The 23245-nt window shown below is 39.9% G+C and overlaps 1 protein-coding gene across 1 annotated transcript in view; it reads left to right on the top strand.

Annotated features, from left to right (window-relative positions):
• Window positions 1–117: 117 nt before the first annotated feature.
• pms1 (PMS1 homolog 1, mismatch repair system component) overlaps window positions 118–23245 on the top strand; it is a 93349-nt gene continuing 70221 nt past the window's right edge. The window contains exons 1-5 of the mRNA XM_073046992.1: window positions 118–250; window positions 4359–4515; window positions 12798–12980; window positions 16583–16685; window positions 21420–21583. Coding sequence (XP_072903093.1) covers window positions 4384–4515; window positions 12798–12980; window positions 16583–16685; window positions 21420–21583 — 582 coding nt within the window. The 5' untranslated portion in view covers window positions 118–250; window positions 4359–4383. The remainder of the gene's footprint in view (window positions 251–4358; window positions 4516–12797; window positions 12981–16582; window positions 16686–21419; window positions 21584–23245) is intronic.

Raw genomic sequence — 23245 nt, 5'->3', positions numbered from 1 at the left:
CCGCGGCGGACCCGTTGGCCCAATTGCGAGCTCCGGCTGGCAGGCGGGGGCGGGATTTCCACGAGCAGGCCGGGCGGACGTCCGAGCCGCTGGGCGCGTGCGCGCACGTCGCCCCGGGTCGCAACGTATCTGATGTGGAGTGTGGGGGCAGCGTGGCGAGTGTATCCTATTCACCGAACGAGCTGGTGTCAAGAAGTAGTATTCTGGGGGCAGATTGACAGCTGGAGGCACGGACATCTCCCACCTGAACGTAAAGTGAAAAGTTACATCATATTTGGGCGTTCAGAGCTACATCAGTTTAGCTGTGCTACAGAGAACCATCAGAAAGGATTTTCTTCCTGTGTATGGGAAGGAGGGGAGGGATTGAAATTTATTATTTATCTAGTTGAAAATTGGAGACATGTGTCAATTTGCAATTAGCCCTAAGAATGCCGAAGAGCATTTTAATAGATTTTCGTTTGTTTTAAAGCGATATAATAAAAGTGCAAATATGTAGTTGTGGCTACAGATTTAGTAGAGGCGATTACAAAGTAGAAACACACAGTTTAATTTGGTGCTGTGAGCCCTTCATTGTAGAGCAGGCTGCATAGTTTCTTTAAGTTGCAGATCTCACTCTTTTTCTACTGTCCTCTGAATGTTTTAATGCCAGAAGTTTGCCTTTACTTGCAATATGAACTTAACATTCAATTTTGCTGCACAAATTCAATGCCTTTAGGCGTTAGCAGTGTCTTTGTAGTGGTTGTTATAAAGTAATCTTGCATTTTGTTTCTTCCCAGCTTCTTTCAGAAAGCTCTGTGTTTTCATATCTGTTGCATAGGTTCTGCTGATTGCGTTCAGCATCATTATTCTAAAAGAGGAACTGCTGCTCAGTTTTCTCTGCTAGAGGAAGTATCTGGCTATATGTACTTCACTTCTTCCTTCATTCTCAAATATTCTCACTTGTTTACCCGATCATCACCTGTGTTTCCAGTATTGCAAAACCTTTCCAAGTTGTCTTTGTTTTCCAGAAGAACTATGATGTGCTTTATTCTTCCCTATTCTATTGCTAGCTAACCATTTTGATAGGGAATTACAAATTATGTACGATAGTGAAAGAATAAAGCATTAGTGGTGGTCCTGAAAGGATTCACTAGGCTTATTCCTGAGATGAGAGGGTTGTCCTATTGTGAACATCTAAAGGAAGTTAGTTCAGTTTTTCTTTTGGAGTTTAGAGAATGAAGGATGATCTGATTAAGAGATCCTGAGGTAGCACGATGAGGTAGATGTTAAGATGTTTCTACCAGTGGGAGATAAGGGAACAGACACAACAACAGAACAAAGCTAAGGTATATTGGAATTTCTTCTCACAGAAGCTGTTGAATCTCAGTAATTGTCTGCAGTGAAAGATTTTGGAGGCTAGATGACTGGATGTGGCTAAGGATTGGGTATGCACATTTTGTTTTGGAAGATCAGAAAATTAAGCATTATGTGGAACTGGCAAAGAAGAGGATTTGAGGCCTGGGCAGTTCAGACACAATCATATTATAAGATGAGATAAGCTTGAGAAACCTGTTCCTTTTCCTGCTCCTTTAACTTTTGTATTTTTGATCTATCCAGTGTAAAATTAATTGAGTCACTTTGCACCATAAATGATTCCTCAGATAGTGTTATCTTGGAGTGCTCCATTTCTCTGTCCAATACAATCTCAAAAATCAACCCTCCAACAATTTCAGATCAAGGTACTTTTTTAGTTGGCAACAGTTTCCCATTTAAATTTCAACCTGATCCTTAGGTAGCACTGAAATCTTGCTCTTCTCATGTCCCTGTTTGCCTTGGCTGAGTTGCCCTTTATGAATGACGAGCAGTTTACTTCTTGTATCTAGTTACAGGTTAATTGTCCCATTAGCTGTCTCTTTGTGATAGACATTACTGCAAGTGTAATTATTTGTTGTACCGCAACTCTCTTATTGTTTGAAGAGCATTCTAGTCATCCTAAATCAAAATTTTCTATAGAAATATTACCTCACCTTTATCTTATCTTATTGGATACTTTCTGACCCAAATATAATGGATTCTGGTTAATTGGGACAGCTGTTTATTTGGGACAACTTGTAAAGAACAAAACAAATGGATAAAATAGCCAGGATTACCTTTGTTTATTTGGAACGCTCTGTTGCATAATTGGGGCAGGAGACTGTTGCCGAACAGTTTCTAACTGATGTCATACATGTGCACTTGTGTGACCGTGCAACACTACACCGTTTTTAGAGCGAATAGTTTTTAAATAGTATGTGAGTTTGTGTTCAAAAAGCAGTGATTTTTGTCACTGATAGTTGATGAGAAATAAGCAGAAAGACAATTCAGTACTGTTTTGTTCACTGCGATTTCAAGCATTCAGGCTTGGAGATGCCAAAAATTGCTGGAAGTGAAAGTGAAGCGACTGCACTATTTCAACAGTTAGGAACTATGAAGAATTTGAAGGTATCAACAATTATCTTGAATGTTATGAAAATTAAGATTGGGAGGATTCAGTCATTGATAGCTTTGTATGAAAGCAGTCCATTATCTGCACGAGGGGTCTGCATTGATTTTGTTCCGGGCATATGCTGGATGAATTCCTCCGTTGAGAACTATTAGGAGCATAGTTTTACAATACTGTGGTACTATTGATAGTTTTCTAATTTGTTTTGTATTTCATTTAAGTACTGAGTTTGTGTTTTTATTTTATATCTTTTTAACTATTTCCATGAAACCAGCTAATTGGGGCAGCTGCTTAATTGGGCCAAAATGTACTGGTCTTGATGTGTTCCAATTAACTGTAATCCACTGTATTTCTTTAAATCAGACAAGTGGTCTGGAATGTATCCAATCAGCTTCATAAATCTCATATGAACATAATGTCACATAAATGCTATAGATTTGATTCTTTTAAGTAATACTAAGCAAGATGTAACTTTCCAAGTCTGTTTGTAATATTGTACTCCAGTCAATCATGTAGAGTGGCCTACTTCGGAGCTTAAATCCTTGATGACACTAACAGCACCAAATTTATTTTCTGGGTTCGTGTTCATTGTCATCCATCTGACTGTTAAGTGTCTTTATTTGTTTCCAGAAAGTTCTGTCATAATGGAAGTTCTTCTTTGTTGGTAACTTTTCTATCAGTTTCTGAGGCGTATTGAAGTCAGCACACCTGGTAGCTCTAGTGAAGGCCTTGGCAGGTTATGATAAGTTGGCTCACCTTTGACCTTGTCAACATTTGACAACACTTGCTGTTGTTTTAAATTCTGTTCTGTTAAGTATCAAATTGATTTTAAAATTGCATTCTTTGTTTTGTTTTCTTTCTGAGGTCTCACTCCTTGCTGTTTCTTCATTCTCCTCCAGTTCTGTAATTCTTTGAAATGGCCTCTCCTCTATTATTTAAGTAGCCATAAATATAATTGTTCTGTCTTCACTTCCAAAGCCCAAAGCTTTCCTGCAAGTTATCCAGTTCTTTACCTTAGTTTCTGCATGTAAGATTCTCTTTAACCAAGCTATATATGTTATCATTTCCTTGTGCAGCACTACATCAATTTTTCGTTCCTTTGAAGTTTTGTGTCAACTTTTTGCTTCTTGTAAAGGAGCTGTCACAGAAGTTGCTGTTGGACTTGAAAAGGATCAGTTTGAAAAATTATACTCTAATTAAAACAAGCATTAAATTGATCTATAACTTTCCCAATCTATAACTAGAGATACATAGAAGAATTTTGGGATGGCAGCAGGCTATTCAATCCTTCAAGTTAGTTCTCCCTTTCAAGTGAATGACAGCTATAACCATTTAAACCCAATCTACACAATGGTTTCTCTGAGCCTTTATCTCTTCATGTTACAAAATCGGAGTCTAATATTTGAATTGTCCCTTTGACCAAAGCTCAACTGCTAGAGGGGGAAAAGTTTCCAAAAGTAGTAAGAGCAGATGAAGCTATAATACTTGGTAAGTTAGGCAGTATCTGTGGGAAGAGAAAAATAATTACTGTTTCAGGTCCAATCCTCAGTCATCTCTGGAGAAGTGATAAAGCAAATTACTTTTAAGTTCCAGAAAGGGTGTACGAGAGTGGGAAAGAAAATATCTCTGATTGGGTAAGGCCAGGATTTCCATGATGATAATCAGTTGCCGAAGCAACTCTATCTGACTGATATCTTAATGAGGACAGTTAGAGAGAGAAAAAGTAGGCAAAAAGATGTGTACAAGTGGTGAAATGCAGATTGGAGCTGTTGGAAATACAGCTTGACCTGATAAGTATTTCCAGCACTTTCTACTTTTATTGCATATTGCTGTTTGATTTCTATTGATAATTAGAAGGAAGAGCTTATTTTCTTGTAACTCGTGCATCTTATTACAGATATAAGTTCATCCACTGAGCCATCATGAAACAGCTACCACCCAGCACCATTCGACTTCTTTCAAGCTCTCAGTCAGTATCCTCTGTTGTTAATGTTGTGAAGGAACTTGTGGAGAATTCATTGGATGCGAATGCAACAAGCATCGAGGTCAAATTAGTAAGTGACACACTACTGTTGTTTTCCTTGTTGCCTTCCACACTGCAAAAGATCCTTAGAGACCTCTCAGATGGATTAGATACATGTAAGGACGGGCCGAAACGTCAACTGTACTTTTTTCCATAGGTGCTGCCTGGCCTGTTGAGTTCCTCCAGCTTTTTGTGTGCATTGCTCAGATTTCCAGAATCTGCATATTTTCTCTTGCAGTGATAGAAAGGGTGCGCATATATGGGAGGATTTGGAATTGAGGGTGCTTATTTTATATTTGCAGTGCTATTCAATGAAGAGCTGACATGCGTGAAATGCATTTGCTAGAATTTCAGTCAGGCAGCAGAGCTCTACATTATGGAGAGTAGAACAAGGTAGACTGGCTAGGACTGCATGAACATGTCTTTAACTGGGTACAAAATATTTTTGAGAACATTGACATAATAAGGGATTTCTTTCTTTGAGGACAGGGGAGAAGGCAAGGGAGATAATGGATATTTATAATATCATCTACTTGGGGGCCAGGAAGCAAGTAGATGATATTTGTTTGATCATCAAATTAATTTTATGTAAGATTATTTTGGATTGCAGATGAGGTCAGATGTGAGGGAAAGATGCAAGTGAAGGACTTCGGACCAGGGAGGATTACTAGAAATTTGGATTGATGGGTGAAGTGAAGGGCAAAGACTAGACCAAATGGTCCCGATCTTAGTGACAGAGAGGTCCATGAGATTGGCATATATGATATTAATGAGAGTAGAAGGGTATAAGGAGATAAGTTAAAGTAAATGGTTACCTTTGCTTTCCATGATCATCACAGACGGAAAATTAAAAGCATTTTTCAAATAAATTATAAACACAAGATTCTACAGATGTTGGATAAATTATTTTGGTTCTTTCAGTGTGCACTCTCAAATTAGTTCATGTATAGTCATGTGAAAGGTGCATAAAATCATAGCCATATAACACTACAGCTCAGAAACAGGCCCTTTGGCCCATCTAGTCCTTGCTAAACTATTGTTTTACCTCCATCGACCTGCACCTGGACCATAGTCCTCCATATACCTCCCATCCAAATACCTGTCTATAAATTTCTCTGGAAACCCACATCTCCCTCTTCAGCTGGCAGCTCATTCTACACTCTCACCTCCCTCTGAGTAAAGAAGTTCCTCTTCATGTTCCCCTTAAACATTTCAAATTTCACCCTAAACCCATGACTTCTATTTCTAGTTTCACCCAACCTGTAGGGTCCTCAGTCAAGCATCTGCTACAAAACGTGATGAATTCACAATATTTTTTTATCAACACAATTATGTCCATTAGGGAAAGTATAACTACAGAAACTGGTAACCTCTATAGCCAACTTTGTAAAATGACGGCACTACATTGTAACTTAAAAGTATTTCAAATTCAGAACTCGGCAAGATTGTAACAAAGAGTAAAACGTTTACTTGCTATCTCAACCCTGTCATAGAATCATAGCATAGAAACAGCCCCTTCGGCTCATCTAGTCCATGCCAAACCACTTAAACTGCCCACTCCCATCGACCTGCTCTGGCACTGTAGCCCTCCATACCCCTACTGTCCAAGTACTTTTCCAAAACACTCTTATATGTTGAAATCGAGTTTGCTTCCACAACTCATGCTAGCAGCTTATTTCACATTCTCACGACCCAGGGAGTGAGGAAGTCTCGCCTCATGTTCGCTTTAAACTTTTCACCTTTGTGGTGGTCCCTACCACACTTTTAAAGGACTCTTTTGATAGTGTTTTCAATTATGTTAGGAAATTTATTAACACATCCCTTGAAACTGGAGTTTTTCCTAGATGCCTTTAAAACTGCGGTTGTCAAAACCCTAGTCTAAAAAAAAACAAACCTTGATAGGCCTATAGCGAACTACACACCTAAATCGAATCTTCCCTTCCTGGGCATTATTCTTGAGTAAGTTTATTTTCAACCAATTCAATAACTTTTTGAATGAGTACAGTATTCTTGAAAAGTTTCAGTCAAGTTTTAGAGCAAACTACAGCACAGAGACGACCCTTGCCAAAATTGTCAGTGACCTTAGTCTCAGCACTGATGCCAACTGGGCCTCAGTTCTCATTCTCCTGGATCAAAGTGCTGCCTTTGACCAAAGCGTTCACCTAGGTGGCCTGGAGAACCAGCTGTCAGTGTCTTTAATTGGTTTTGCTTATATATATTATAAAGTTTTTTTTGCCTGTGTTGGAGACCAGGTTTCTCGGAGATACATTGTACCTTTTGATATTGCTCAGGGAGGCTGTCTTGGACCCCTGCTCTTCTCCTTATACATGCTGTCCTTAGGAGACATCATTAGCGGGCATAACCCTGATTTCCATAGTTATGCAAATGTATATTTCATGTATCTTGGTTGAGCCTGATGATGATAACACCAATTCGTCTCTGATTTCGGGTATTACTGCAATAAACAAATGCATGACCAATAATTTCCTAAAACTTGGCCCCAAAACCAAAAGAGATGAACTTCTTGATAAACTTGGAAACTTGGCTTCCTTTATAAAGTCAGGGGTAACAAGCCTGGGTGTTATGCCTGATTCAGATGTGAATTTTAAATCCCGCATAAAGGCAGAGACCAGAGCAGTATTTCTACACTTAAGACATATTGCAAAAGTACGCCTGTCTGTGTCACATGATAATCATGCCTTTATATTGAATAAACTGGATTACTCCAATGTACTTTTTACTAGCCTTCCAAAGTAATCTATTGACAAACTTCAACTCATTCAGAATACTGCTGCTAGACTTTAAACCTAAACCAGGACGAGGGAGCATGTAACTCCTGTTTTGATTTTAAAGTTTTCTTAGTTGTTTTTAAAGCTCTCAATAGTTTGGGATCAGATTACATTGTAGAATCGCTTCCTTTTATGATCCTGCTTGAGCTTTCAGGTCTTCTTCCAACAGTCTCTTAAAATTAAACAGTCTTCCTCAGAAGATAGTTGGCAGGACAACTTTTTTGAACTACGCTCCTAAACTGGAATTCAATACCTAAAACTATAAAGGAAGATTTTAAACACCAGTGCAAAGCCTATTTATTTAACCTTGCTTTTAACTAACATCTTTTTATATTTTTATATTTTATTTTCATATTTGCAGTTTATCCCATTGTAAAGTATTTTGAACTACAGCATCTGTATGAAAAGTGCTCAATAACTAAATAATAATTATTATTTTATTAAGTTCCATCTGCCTTCTTTCAGTCCATTTTCCTGCTGGTCCAGATCCCACAACATGCTTTGATAGCCTTCCTTACTGTCCACAGTGGTTCCAATGTTAGTGTCACAGAAACATAGGAAACCTACAGCACAATGCAGGCCCTTCGGCCCACAAAGTTGTGCCAAACATGTCCCTACCTTAGAAATTACCTAGGCTTTACTCATAGCCCTCTATTTTTCTAAGCTCCATGTACCTATCCAGGAGTCTATTAAAAGACCCTTTCGTATTTGCCTCCACCACTGTCACTGGCAGCCCATTCCACGCACTCACCACTCTCAGTGTAGAAAAAAAAACTTACCCCTGACATCTCCTCTGTACCTACTTCCAAGCACCTTAAAACAATGCCCTCTCGTGCTAGCCATTCCAGCCCTGAGAAAAAGCCTCTGACTATCCACACTATCAATGCCTTCTATGCACGCTTTGAAAAGGAGAACACGACTACAGATGTGAAGATCTTTGATGCACCTGATAGCCCTGTGATCTCTGTCTCAGAGGCCAGTGTTAGGCTGTCTTTAAAGAGAGTGAATCCTCGCAAGGCAGAAGGTCCTGATGGAGTACCTGATAAGGCTCTGAAAACCTGTGTTAACCAACTGGCGGGAGTATTCAAGGACATTTTTAACCTCTACTATGGGCAGAAGTTCCCACTTGCTTCAAAAAGGCAACAATTATACCAGTGCCTAAGAAGAATAATGTGAGCTTCCTTAATGACTATTGCCCAATAGCACTTACATCTGCTTTGAGAGGTTGGTCATGACTAGAATGAACTTCTGCCTCAGCAAGGACTTGGACCCATTGCAATTTGCCCATTGCCACAATAGGTCAACAGCAGATGTAAACTCAATGGCTCTTCACATGGCTTGTAAATTTAGTCGGCTCCATCTTGGGTACTAGCCTACAAAGTACCCAGGACAACTAAAAGGAGCGGTGTCACGTGGCTTTAGACCACCTGGACAACAAACACCCATCTCAGGATGCTGTTCATTGACTGTAGATCAGCATTTAATACTATCATTCCCACAATCCTGATTGAGAAGTTACAGAGCCTGGGCCTCTGTACCTCCCTCTGCAATTGGATCCTCAACTTCCTAACTGGAAGACCATAGTCTGTGCGGATTGGTGATAACATCTCCTTGCTGACAATCAACACTGGTGCACCTCAGAGTTGTGTGCTTAGCCCACTGCTCTGCTCTCTGTATACATATGACTGTATGGCTAGGCATAGCTCAGATTAAAATCTATACATTTGCTGACAATACAATCATTGTTGGTAGAATCTCAGGTGGTGACGAGAGGGCTTACAGGAGTGAGATATGCCAACTATTGGAGTGGTGCCACAGCAACAACCTGGCACTGAACATCATTAAGACAAAAGAGCTGATTGTGGAAGGGTAAGACGAAGGTACACATACCAATCATCATAGAGGGATCAGAAGTGGAGAGAGTGAGCAGCTTCAATTTCTTGGGTGTCAAGATTTCTAAGGATCTATCCTGGTCCCAACATATCGATGCAGTTATAAAGAAGGCAAGACAGTGGCTATACTTCATTAGGAATTTGAAGAGATTTGGCATGTCAACAAATACACTCAAAAACTTCTATAGATGTACTGTGGAGAGCATTCTGACAGGCTGCATCACTGTCTGGTATAGAAGGGCTACTGCACAGGACCAAAAGAAGCTGCAGAGGATTGTAAATTTAGTCGGCTCCATCTTGGTTACTAGCCTACAAAGTACCCAGGATATCTTCAAGGAGCAGTGTCTCAGAAAGGCAACGTCCATTATTAAGGACCTCCAGCACCCAGGGCCCTTTTCTCACTGTTACCATCAGGTAGGAGGTACAGAAACCTGAAGGAACACACTCAGCGATTCAGGAACAGCTTCTTCCCCTCTGCCATCCGATTCCTAAATGGGCATTAAATCCTTGGACACTACCTCACTATAAAAATATATAGTATTTTTTTGGCACAATTTTTAAATCTATTCAATATACATATACTGTAATTGATTTTGTTATTTATTATTATTTTGTTTTGTTTTGTTTTCTTCTGTATTATGTATTCATTGAACTGCTGCTGCTAAGTTAACAAATTTCATGTCACATGCCAGTGATAATAAACCTGATTCTGATTCATTTATCAGGAGCGCTGTGTACACAGGGTCTTTGGTATTATCAAAGATCCCGGGCATTCCCATGCAGCATCCTCTTTGACTTTCTACCATCAGGCAGGAGGCTTTGATGCATAAAAACAAGAATGGTCAGGATGAGAAACAGTTTCTTCCCCCAGGCTATTGGGCTTCTGAACTCCCTGCCACATCACATTCAAAGTATCATCGGTTTTCTATATCTGATAATATTTAATTTATGCACTTTATTTATTTATTTATCTATCTATCTATCTATCTATCTATCTATCTATCTATCTATCTATCTGTAGATTTCATGCATACTTTCATGCTATTAAGTGTTATGTGTGTGCTTTATACCCTGGTTGAGAGAAACATCTCGTTTGATGTATATATTTTAATGCCAATGAACTTGACATGCTGCTTTCCTGTTCCTTGTTAATGTGCTCATTGGTGGAGAGGGCCATATCCACTACTTTTTGTAGTTTTTCTATTCAATGATATTGGGGTTTCCATACTAGGCAATGATGAGACCAGTCTGTTACTCTCCGCTGTGCATCTATAGAAGTTTGTCAAAAGTTTTAGTTGACATGCTGAATCTTAGCAAACTTCTAAGAAAGTAGAGGTGCTGCCATGCCTATTTGTAATGGCATTTACGTGCTGGACCCAGGACAGATCCACTGAAATGATTAACACAGATGAAATTAAAGTTACTGACCTTCTCCACCTGATGGACCTCCAGTTTCCTCCTCCTGTAATCAATAATCAGCTTTTTGCTTTTGTTGACATTGAGTGAGAGGTACTTATTGTGGCACCATTCAGCTAGATTTTAAATCTCCCTCCTATCTGCTGATACGTCACTATCTTTGATTTGGCCAACAGCAATGGTATCATCAGCAAACTTAAATATGGTAATGGAGCTGTACTTGGCCTCACCATCATAAATATAAAGCGAGTAGAGCAGGGGGCTAAGCGCACAGCCTCGTGGTGCACCTGGGCTGATGGTGATTGTGGAGGAGATGTTATTGCTCTGAACTGACTGCGGTCTGCAAGTGAGGAAATTGAGGAGGTATTGAGGCTTAGGTGTTGGAGACTGTTGATTAGTTTTGAGGGGATAATAGTTTGAATGCTATGAGCTGTAGTCAATGAAGAACATCCTGATGTATTCACCTTCCCTGTTCAGATGTTCCAGAGTTGAGTGAAGAGCCAATAAAAAGGTATCTCATGTTGATTTATTGTGATGGTAGGCAAGTTGAAGAGGATCCAAGTCGCTCCTCATATCGGAGTTGATATGTTTCATCACCAATCTCTCAAAGCATTTCATCACAGTGGATGTAAGTGATACTGGACAATAGTTATAGGGGCAGGTTACCACATTCTTCTTGGACACCGACATGATTGAAACCTGCTTGAAACAGGTGGGTACCTCAGACTGCTGAAGCAAGAGGTTAAAGATATCAGTAAGCACTCCAGCCCATTGATTAGCACGGGTCTTCACTACTCAGCCAGGTTCATCTCAAAGGATGCTCTTACTTCATCTTCAGAGACTGAAATCACAGGGTTTTCGGTTGCTGTGGGAGTTTGTAAAGGTGCCTGCATGTTCTGTCAGTTAAAGCGTGCATAAAAGGCATTGAGCTAATCAGATTGGCCATGTCTCTGTGTTGGGAGTATTGGCCTGAGAAAGGATGCTAATATCGATTCACTAACACTGCCTGTGGATTTGGAGCATTTGCAGTGGTGGCATCGATGGCATCTCTACAGTCCTTCGAGGTGCCTCATAAATGGTCCATGACCCAGAAGTGTCCAGGAGGGAGGGATTATTATGGCCTAGAAGTTCTGGTCAGGGCTGTTCATCTTCAAATGCTTCATTCCTCTGATGGCCAAAGGCTCTGCAGTGGAGCTGGTGGTGAATTTCTTTGTTGCCAACTGCTGTTGTTGAGTAACAACATTCCCAAGGTATGGGAAGTGATGCAATTTTTTGCAGGGTCTCACAGTCAATCTGTATTGCAGAGAGACAGTGTTTTGCAGCAGATGCAAATTGGTGTGGCATCTATTTTGTAGCTGTTACATGTAAAGGCCCTTCTCTCCTGGTCCTCACTGAACATGATGGCAAAGACCTGGAATTTTGTCTTTCAGGCATGTGTAATACTGCCTGCATACTGTAGGTCGGAGTGAATCTAGAGTTCCTTTTGTTTTGGACTGGAGGCAATAGTTCAAATAGTCTTCTGTTAATCTTGTAGATTAGCTCCACCCCTGTTGAGGTGAGATGCAGTTTTGCAGCAAGAAAGGTTGAGTAAAGTTTTGGGGTGATTATGCAATCTTGCATCACGTCCTCTGGTCAAAGATTAGATCTGTAATGGTCCCATTGGTTAGGATCACGGCTTGCATACAGCAGATGTAAGATGGTAACAAATTTCTGCAGGTATAGAAGGATGCTGTGCAGTTCCTTGTGACTCAAGGAGATTAAAATAGCCCATATTTAATGTCAATGCTGCTTCTTGCATTCACTTGGAATTGTTTCCGGTGATGGTCACCATTATGCCTCTGGACAAGGTTATTTGGGGACCAGTTGAGAAAGACCTGGCAATGACTTCCCTGTGACAGACAGCAGGGAGTCTCCTCTTTAGTTAACACTGTCGGATTTGTCTCTTTTATTGAAAGATGGTGAATCTGAGGCCCTGGCAGGTGGTTCTCTTCTCATATGAGATAAAGCTATGGATTTGTGACACTGGTCCAGCAGCATTTTGCATTACAGTACAAACTTTTGGTTAGGAAAAAAACATCCCAACTGTTGGTCAAAAATTTGCTTGTAGGTACTTTTTTTTTAAAAAAGGGCTTATTTGATGGCTATGTATGTGTTATAGATAATTTAAAGTCTTATAAATGAATATCACTAGTTATAGCCTTTTGCCTATGAAATAGGAGAACAATGGATTTGACAGGATCGAAGTGAGAGATAACGGTGATGGAATCAAAGCTGTCGATACCCCTGTCATGGGACTGAAGCATTACACATCTAAAATTACTCATCACGAGGACCTGGAGGCTCTAGAAACATATGGGTTTCGTGGTGAAGCTTTGGCTTCTATCTGTGCTGTGTCTGAGGTAAGAAACTCATATTTATCTAGCACTTTTAAGGCCACCACTGTGACTGTGGAACCGCAGCGATCTAAAACACTACTTCCATTATGTAAAGAATTGCATTCTAGTCTGGAGAGTGAGAAAGGAATCAAGGTTGCTTTTAAATACAGTTTACAAGACATAGACCTGAGTGTGAAAAGAAATCCAGCTTCTTGGCATCCAGTTACAGAATTCCTAGTGAATTTGTCCTTTATTCTTCTAAACTACGGGTTCCCAATCTGGGGTCCTTATACCCTTTAGATAATGATAAGGCCCTGTGGCATAATAAAGGTTGGGAGCCCCTGTTCTAAATACTAGCTTGTGACAGAGCTACTCAGCCTAGGATTGTTACTTCCAAACCTTAGCCACATTTAGTTAACAGTCCTAAAAAATAAAATTTTAATTAAGGATAAAAAATGTTACCATAAATTCAGGACTTCAATCAAAGTATTGGAATTGTTTTATTATTGTCACCTGTACTGAGATACAGTCATCATCATTATTATGTGCTGTGTCATATGACATCATCATTGCGTGCCATGTTGTATGACACCATCATTATGTGCTGTGTCATATGGCATAGGCGATCAAGGTCTATGACGATGATTGTTCTTGGGGAAATTTTTTTACAGTAGTGGTTTGCCGTTGCCTCCTTCTGGGCAATGTCTTTACAAGACGGGTGACCCCAGCCATTATCAGTACTCCAGAGATTCTCTGCCTGGTGACAGTTGTCGCATTACCAGGAGTTGTGAGATGCACCAGCTGATCACACGGCCATCCACCATCTGCTCCCATGGCTTCACGTGATGCTGAGCTGGGGAGGGGAGGCTAAGCAGGTGCTGCAGCTTGCCTAAAGGTGGCCTGCAGGCTAGTAGAGGGAAGGAGCACCTTACACTTCCTCTGGTAAACATGTATCTTTACCCTGCTACTCAGAGATACAGCAGAAAACTGAATTTTGCAAGCCATCATCCAGATCATTTCAAAGAATGCGTACGTCAAGGTAGTATAAGGGAAAGTAATAGCATAATAACAGAATATAGTTTTACAGTTACAGAGAAAGTAAAGTACAGTGGGGTACTAGGGCCGTAACAAGCTAGACTGTGAGCTTAAAAGTTCATCTTTAAAGTACAAGCGGTCCTCTCAGAAGTTTTATAACAGTGGGATAGGAGTTGTCCTTGAGCCTTGTGGTGCCTGTTTTCAAGCTTTTAGAAAGGGGAATGTCTGGGGAGGGAGAGGTCTTTGATTATGTCAATAGCTTTACCAACAGATTCCATGAAGGGCAGGTGGTCGCGCAACATTTTCCTGAAATGTTTGACACGTACAGCCAATGGTCACATCACTTTCCCATTTCCATGTTAGCAGCTTTAGTGACATGAATCTTGGAAATTTTGCAAAAAGTAAAGAAGCAATTGTGTCACAACTTCTTTGGATTTTCACATTATTTTTGAATCACCATTATTTCATGATTATTTGACATTTTTCTGGATGTTTTCTAAGATTATACTCCAATCCAATTGCTCTAATCTGCGACTAGAATGTCATTTGCAGATATTATTCGGAAGGTGTAGCTAATTTTCAACGGAATGCATTTTCTTGAGAAGGTAGGTGATATAGAGCCAAGTAAATTACGTTTGCACAGTGCCTTTTGTTACGTACCCCGTAATTGGGTTGTCAAACCAGCAGAAATGGAACGCTCGTTGGAGTCTGTAATTACTAGAAACTAATAAAGTTTATTAGTAAATTAAGTAATACAGTACACTAGATGCAAGGATATAAATGTAATAGGTTAGCAATGATAATATACACAGAAATATGGGAATATGAATCAGCCAAGCTCTATTGAAGTCTAGGGGTAAATGATCAGTCTTCAAGTGAAGCAGAGTTCAGTTCAGTTTAGCGTAGTTCGAGGTAGTTGCTGTGGTACCGTAGCAGAGAGAGTGAGAGATACAGCTGAAATTTCAGGCAAACCTTCCGTTGTCTTCTTGTCCCATTGTGGTCACCGACTGTGACCTACCATTCCAGATGCGACCGTTCTTCCGTGATGAACCTGTCACCCAGTCAAGGGTGGACACACAACAGGTCCCCACCGGTCGTACCTTTACACCCTGAGAGCCTCTGACCGATTCCCGCGAATCGGTCCTCCAAACTCCCACCAACTTGTGGGGGCACAATGCTCTCTTCAGGGTCTTGTGGCGTGTCTCCTGTGTCTTAGCAAACCCGCTATTTTATCCCCCCGATGGGATATCACCTGTCCATCAAACTTCACCACTTCCTGTTGTCTCAGCAGGAGTGTTAACGAACAGTTCATGTTCAAAGCAAAATGTCCGTGGCAGTATCACTGCAGACGCCAAAATACTGAATTATGTGTCTCTCTCTCATTGGCATTTTGAATGGCTGTCCCTTATCTCTCTCTTATTAGCAGCATCCGTTCTGCTGCTCTGCTTGGCTTCACACATAACACTTTCAATGTCTCTGGTCATCCAAGGTGGTTTGCAAGCCAAGGATGTAGTTCTTAGTGTAGCCCCCTTTGTGAAAACATGACAGTGAGTTTGTGTGCAGTGAGCATCTGCAAACTGCAGCCTGGTAATTAGCATTTAATCTGGTGATGTTAGTTTGCCATGAATCTTGTCCAGGGTACAAGTGATAAACCTCACTTCTCTTCAAAGTCACACCACAGGATCTTTCATAATCACTTGAGAGGGTAAATGGGGCTTTATGTTTTGTGACTCTCCCTTAGTGTTGCATAGGGATCTGAACTTAAAACCTTTGGAACTGGGGAAGAATCTCACCAATTGAACCTCTGCTGACCCTGTGAAAATAGCAACCTATTGGCATGTGGAACCTTTTGCAAGTATGTTCAAATGACTGACGGTTTGGTGTATGTTCTCTGTAATTGAGGAGCAACTGTTGTCATTTGAGAGCTCATAGCAATTTACGGCAATATTTTTGAAGCATTGGAGAGCTTAAAATAATTGGAGACTGGTCAAAGTTGCTAAGAGATAAAAAAAAAATTATGTTTTGGATATTTCTATCCATTCCTCTGTCTGGTTTTCTATTTGTAACATGCATGTACAGACGCTGACACCACAAAGTGGTGTATCACATGTGTACTCGAGCTGCATACAACTTGACAGAGTTTTTTTGAAGAAGAAACTAAAAAGGTGGATGATGATAGGGCAGGAGATGTTGTCAATTTGGACCGTAACGAGGCCTTCAAGGTCCCAAATGTCAGGCTGGTTGGGAAGATTAGATCCCCGTGGATTCAAGGCGAGCTAATTCATTCTTGGTTCAGTGGTAGGAAGCAGAGCATGGCGATTGAAGGTTGCTTCTTGGGATGATGGAGGCCAGTGACTAGTGCTGTGCTGCAGGGAGTGGTGTAGGACCCTGGTTAATTTTGCTTTCTGAATCCCAGAAAAGTAAATAAACTGCTAATCCTATCCTGAGGTTAATTTCAGTGCATCATCCCAGCATTGTTATAATTTATACAACAAAGTTTACATTTAAGCATTGAGTCATTCCACATTGTCATCTGTACATCTGTAAACATTTCACTCTATTAAATGCCTTTTGGATCCACTTTTACACAGGTTATTATCACCACTAAGACCACTGTTGACGAAGTGAGCACGCAGTATACTTTGGACAGTGCCGGACATATCATTTCACAGAAGCCTTCTCACATGGGACAAGGTATTCTAAGTTCTACTGATGTATATGCCTGTGTTCATGGCTAGGTAAGGAAGATCTAAGGTCTCTTTAATAGATCTCCAAACCTCATGTCAAAAATTCAAGTTGGAAGAAAATAATAAGAGGTAAAACAAACAGATAAAGATATCCAGAGAACTTTCAGCAAACTAAGTCAAGTTTGTTATTAGAGCGTACAGTGGAAGTTGGATTTATGATCAGATTTCAGAACTCTCGACAATAATATTGAGAACTAATTTCATCTGAAGCCAGAGATTCAGTTTTATATTAACTTTCTTTAAGCAGACATTTAAAAAAATATTTACAAATAATACCACCTGGTTCAAAAACAGTTAATACACCCCAACCATCAGGCTCAAGAATCTGTGGGGATAACTTCACTTGTCCCATCACTGAACTGTTCTCACAACTTATGGATTCTTTTTCAAGGACTCTTCATCTCACGTTCTCAATATTTATTGTTTATTTATTTATTAATTATTTTGTATTTGCAGTTTGTTATCTTTTGCACATTGGTTGATTGTCTTCCCTTTTGGGTGTGGTTTTTCTCCATGAATCTATTATGGTTCTTGGATTTACTGTGCATGTCCACAAGAAAACAAATCCCGGGGCTGTATGTGGTGACATATAAGTACTTTGATAATAAATTGTCTTTGAACTTTGAGCAACTCTGATAGCCTCAAATGACTTCCAAAGGGCACTTAAGTATATAAAAATAATCTGATCGATTTGCACATGATGACTTACGGAAAGAGCTCCCATGATCTTATTTTAAATGGTGACATTGAATTTTTTGCATCCTTGAGAGACCGGTCTCTCCTGAATGCAGCATTCTACCACTAGATACCAGCGGAAATTATATACTTGTGGCTCTGGAATATAACACTCTTCTGACCTATTTTGCCAGGTTGATCCAGTGCTGGCTTAAATATCATCATCACTATGTTATGTCAAGTCAAGTCAACTTTTATTGTCATTTCGACCATAACTGCTGGTACAGTGCATAGTAAAAATGAGACAACGTTTTTCAGGACCATGGTTTACATGACACAGTACAAAAAACTCGACTGAACTACATAATAAAAAAACACAGAGAAAGCTATACTAGACTACAGACCTACACTGGACTGCATAAAGTGCACAAAAACAGTACCGGCATTACAATAAATAATAAACAGGACAGTAGGGCAAGGTGTCAGTCCAGGCTTCGGGTATGGAGGAGTCTGATAGCTTGGGGGAAGAAACTGTTATATAGTCTGGTCGTAAGTGCCCGAATGCTTCGGAACCTTTTCCCAGATGGCAGGAGGGAGAAGAGATTGTATGAGGGGTGCATGGGGCCCTTCATAATGCTGTTTCCTTTGCGGATGCAGCGTGTAGTGTAAATGTGCTGTGTCATGTGGCATGGGCGATCATGGTCTCCCATCTGATGACTGTGATTGTTCTTGGCAGATTTCTACAGAAGTGGTTTGCCATTGCCTTCTTCTGGACAGTGTCTTTACAAGATGGGTGACCCTAGCCATCATCAATACTCTTCGGAGATTGTCTGGCATCAGTAGTTGCATAACCTGGACTTGTGATATGCAGCAGTTGCTCATACAATCATCCACCACCTGCTCCCATGGTTTCATGTGACCGATTGGGGGGCCAAGCAAGTGCTAGTCCTTGCCCGTGGGTGAGCGGCAAGCAAGCAGAGGGAAGGAATGCCTTACACCTCCTTTGGTAGAGAGGTATCTCCACCCTGCCACCCAGACACAAATATAAAAGAGAATAACTATTTTAAAGGAATTGAAAGATGACATGGCAGTCGTACGCACAGGAATTTAGTAGCTAAATTATAATAGACTTAACAGGCTAATTACTCTTCAGTGTCAGTGTGTTTGCTCTTTTGGATGCTGAACCCTGGAATTTTTAAACATTTCTGTTTGGTCTTACGTTGCTGCTTTCATTTTCTGTGGTGCTTGGTTGAAAATCATCAATCTGTTTCAGCCATGTTGCCACTTCCCATTTTGATCACTAGATGGAGTCTCCCAAAATCTAGAACAGTAGTTCCCAAATTAGGCAATGTCTCTCCCCACCCCCCCAGATGGTTGGAGTTTCTAAGGAGAAGGCGGGGGTGATCAGTAGCAAGGAGGGGTGGCTGAGGGATTACAGGCTTAATTTAAGGAATTACTTGCTATAAGCATTTGATCCTCAGAGCCTCATAACTGTTTACAGTGATCACGTAATTATATCACCTCTTGCTAACCCACTACAGTGTTAGCTGGTATGATTCCCATACTTCAATCATGCAGTGACGCAGTTCCTGTGAACTAGGGTATGGCGCTCAGTGGGGTAAAGTTCAGAGTCTGCCCTGTCGAGTCATCTTGATCACATTTCTCTAGCCCACAGCCCAAATGAGATAATCACTACCCCACACTATGTACCGTCAGGCAGAGAGTCAGGTTTTGCCTCAGATGATGATGTAATAACTTATCCCTTTTATTGATTGCAGGGCGTGAGATTGGACTTAAACAGTAGGCGATTTACTGTGGGTGTTAATCCATAACAAAAGTAGCAGAAGCAGAGCAGATAAAAAAAGGAATGTAGACATTATGGTGTGGAATATCTGATATATGGATTTATACCAGCACCAAACAACCAACAGCAGCCAATGTGTTTGTTATGTGAAACAGTTCCTTTTCAAATGAGGCAATGAAACCATTCAGGTTCCTTGAACATTTGAAGAGAATACACTCTGGTAAAGCAAACAAGAACTTGGCTTATTTTCAGTCACTTTGTGAAAACTTTCAGAAATGGAAAACACTTCAAAAGATGTTTGCCATCACTTCCAAACAAAACAGTGCTGGTTTCTGTGCTTCATACATTTCCTTGTTCATTGCTTTACCTGGAAAGCCCCATACAATTAGTGAAATACTGATTCTGCCAGCAGTAAAGGAGGTTCTGAGTATGGTTTTGCATAAGTCACCAGGCCAAATAACTCAAGTGATTCCGCTCAGCAACAACTCTGTTCAAAGACAAATAAGGTCTGAGAATGTGGAAGATACATTTTGCAACATACTTGAAACAACAGAATTTGCTTTGCAATTGGATGAATCATTTTTCCAAGCAGTGGATCTTTGCTTCTTGTTTATGTTCACTTCATAAAAGATGAAAGCATGGTTTGAGAGTGGTTATTTGCAAGGGGACTAGAAACAGATTTGAAGGGGGAGTCAATATTTCAGATTGTTGTGCAATTTTTCAAAGAGAAGGACATTTTGCTCACCAACATTTTTGCTTGTTCAATAGATGGGACACCATCAATGACAGGACGCCACTGTGGGGTGATTGAGTTTCTTGGGGAAAAACAAGTTGTGTCTAACATATTTACCATTCACTGTCTAATTTAGACAACATCTTGTTGCAAAAAACCCAAGTGATCAGCTACGCAGATCATTACATACTGTTATCAGAGCGGTAAAAAAAGTCAAGTCCCACGTTCTCAATTCTTGACTATTTCGAAAGTTTTGTGTTGAGAATGATGAGCAGTTTGAATGCTTGTTGCACACCAAACTCAAAGTTCTCAAATGGTAACTATTATTATGTATTGCATTGTACTGCTGTCACAATAACAACAAATTTCATGATGTGCCGGTGATATTAAACCTGATTCTGATTCTCTGTAGAGGTTTACTGCAAGTACAACCTTTCCCAAAGTGGCACCTATAGACTTCACATTAAAATTGTTCGTTAGCACTGTGTATGTCATTTGGAACCCCAAGTCATCACATACCCCTCCCCCCAAAAACATGTGACTGAGGCCTTTTTCATGCTGTGGTCTCTATTTACAGCTGACGTCAAGTAGCTGGTAATATTTTTCTACAGCTAGATGCAAAATGTTGGAGGAACTCAGCAAGTCAGGAAGCATTTATGGTGGAAATGGACAGTCAACATTTTGGGTTGAAACTCTTCATCTAGACCAGGGGTTCCCAACCTATTTTATGCCATAGACCCCTACCATTAATTGAGGGGTCCATGGAACCAATTGCCTACTTCCTTCTGTAGATGTTGCTGGATCTGCTGAGTTCCACCAGCATTTTGCATGTTGCTCTAGATTCCAGTATCTACAGGCTCTTGTTCCAGCAGTATTTTTGATTTTTTAAAGTAGGTCTCCCAAAAATGGTATGATTATATTTTTTGTACGTTTGGAATTTACTGTTTCAAAATTGCATTTCCTTTACAAGAATTCATTTCACAATCATTTCTGCTTGCTTCTCCTCAATGAACTCGTAGATGTCAGCCTGGCTTGCTTTTGACAAATCTATACTCACTGTCCTTAGCTGGCCCACTTGTCTCTACTGCTTATTAATTTTATTCAGTGCTATGACCAGTCGAAGTTTGTTTACCACTGCTAATTCTGATGTCATGTCAGCTTATTTCATTTTCTCTCTTTTCAGCAAGGGTGTTACCTTTACAGCAACTCAGTCCTGAACGATGTTTAATGTCACAGAATAACAGAGAGAATTTCTATTAGCTCCCTTGTTGTTTCTGTCAGAATGTAGGCCCTCCATTTGTTAATGAATTGTAAGTCAGATTATGCTCAATACATGTATTTACTATACTCGAAAGGGAAGCATACTAAAGCGTTCAAGTCATTTGAAATGTTTTAATAATTAATATCCTTCTGTTGCTTTTTCCTCACTTTTCTCTCTTGCTAATTTCAATTTACTTTCGCATCCACAGGAACGACTGTGACTGTACTCAAACTTTTTAAGAATATCCCTGTGAGAAAGCAGTTTTACTCAACTGTCAAAAAATGCAAAGATGAGCTGAGAAAAGTTCATGACCTCCTAATGGCATATGGCATAATAAAACCAGATGTTCGGATTATTTTCACACACAATAAGGTAGGAAGAATGTTTTATATTTTAAAATGTCTGTGATGAGCTTTAATTATGGCAATTTTTGAAACTCAAGATTTCAATTTCCTTTTATTTAAGTTCCCCCATTTTCTGTTCCTTCCCTTGGAAAAACCAGTTGGTTGATGCTTGAGATCTTCCTGAATAGTCAGGATTGTGTGTAGGGCGCTGTTTGTGTTCCACTCAACTAACGGTAAAGGAACACGAGAGCATTTAGTTATTTCATTCCTAGATAGTACAGGGATCTCGTCCAAACAAGCAAGTCGAGAACATGTTTGCTAAATAAGAAATTTCATTCTACAATTTTGCCCTATTTGTTTTTCTCATAATCTTTGATCTCAAGATGCGCTACATTTTAGAAGATATTTACTCAAACATTCTGTGATTAAATCATGTTCTTTATTAATTAAATGCATGTATTTTAAATATATGCATTAATTTAAATCCGTGCGCATATATTTAAATGAGTCCTTTCAGTTTCTTGGATGCCCACAGTGTTTCTGACTTTAGTGATTTAATTTACAGATGCTAATTTATGCAGTGGTTCTGGTGCCATTTTGGATCTCTTGTCTGCCTGATTCTACTCCCTTGTAAATTTCACACATCTTCTCAGTTATCTTTGATGTCTTGAGTTGGTGCCCAGAAAAGCTATAATCTATGATTGAAACCAGATCAGTAGTTATCTTTTCCTCATTTGGTGCTAAATCTTCCCATTGTCACTCATGTTATTTGGTGGATAAACAGAATAGGTATATTGATGGTAACACCTGAGAACACGTGTGTGTGTGTGTGTGTGTGTGTGTGTTATTAGATCTTCATCATTTAAACATAACAGCATTTAGTAGCCATATTGATGTGATTTCACCTACCTATATTATACTTAATTTAAGGCAGAGGTTTCTAGAATCTTGATTGGTCAGGGCATGAAGGGATACAGGCAGAAACTAGGAGATTGGGGCTGAGAGGAAAAATGGATCAGCCAAGGCAGAGCTTGGCGGAGCAGACTCGATGGGCCAGATGGCCTAATTCTGCTCCTATCGCTTATGGTCTTATTATCATTATGCACTGATTGAAAAATATCTGTTAGTTGTTTGCCCTAATACAAAGTTCCCCAGATATTCAAGAAGCCACCTACTTGTTTGTATTTCTGAGCTTCCATGGCTGATTATACATATTCAGCTCTGCATTATGCTGTTATATATGTCTGGGGAGGACATAAAGTTTTTGTTTGAATTGCTTTGAATGGCTAGTTTGCTATTGAAGATGCTTTTGAAGTGCATATTTGGTTCTGTTTTCATGGCACATCCCCAAACGATAGGTTATAATTGAAAACATTAGATTCATGCTGTCTTTATCTGAAAGTCCAGTTAGACATAATGTTTTCATGAAATTGAAGCTCAGCGAGTACTTTGGTTCGATGGGTTGAACGGTTGCCTTTACTGGTACTTACACTAGTGAGTACTGTGATATCATGGCTAGCAGACAATGGTCCAGCCTGTATTTTTGAATAAGAGCGTGATACAAATTTGTTGGCATAACTTCCCACATTTAGACTATTGAAGTTTCCTTTTCTCCTGGCCAGGATAACGTATCATGTGGGTTAAAAACAAATCTGCTGCTTTTTCAAAATTGCTGTTGTCTGTTATTCCA

This window comes from Hemitrygon akajei, chromosome 5 (assembly GCF_048418815.1).
Source record: "Hemitrygon akajei chromosome 5, sHemAka1.3, whole genome shotgun sequence".
Lineage (NCBI taxonomy): Eukaryota > Metazoa > Chordata > Chondrichthyes > Myliobatiformes > Dasyatidae > Hemitrygon > Hemitrygon akajei.
This window is presented reverse-complemented; position numbering and strand designations above follow the sequence as displayed.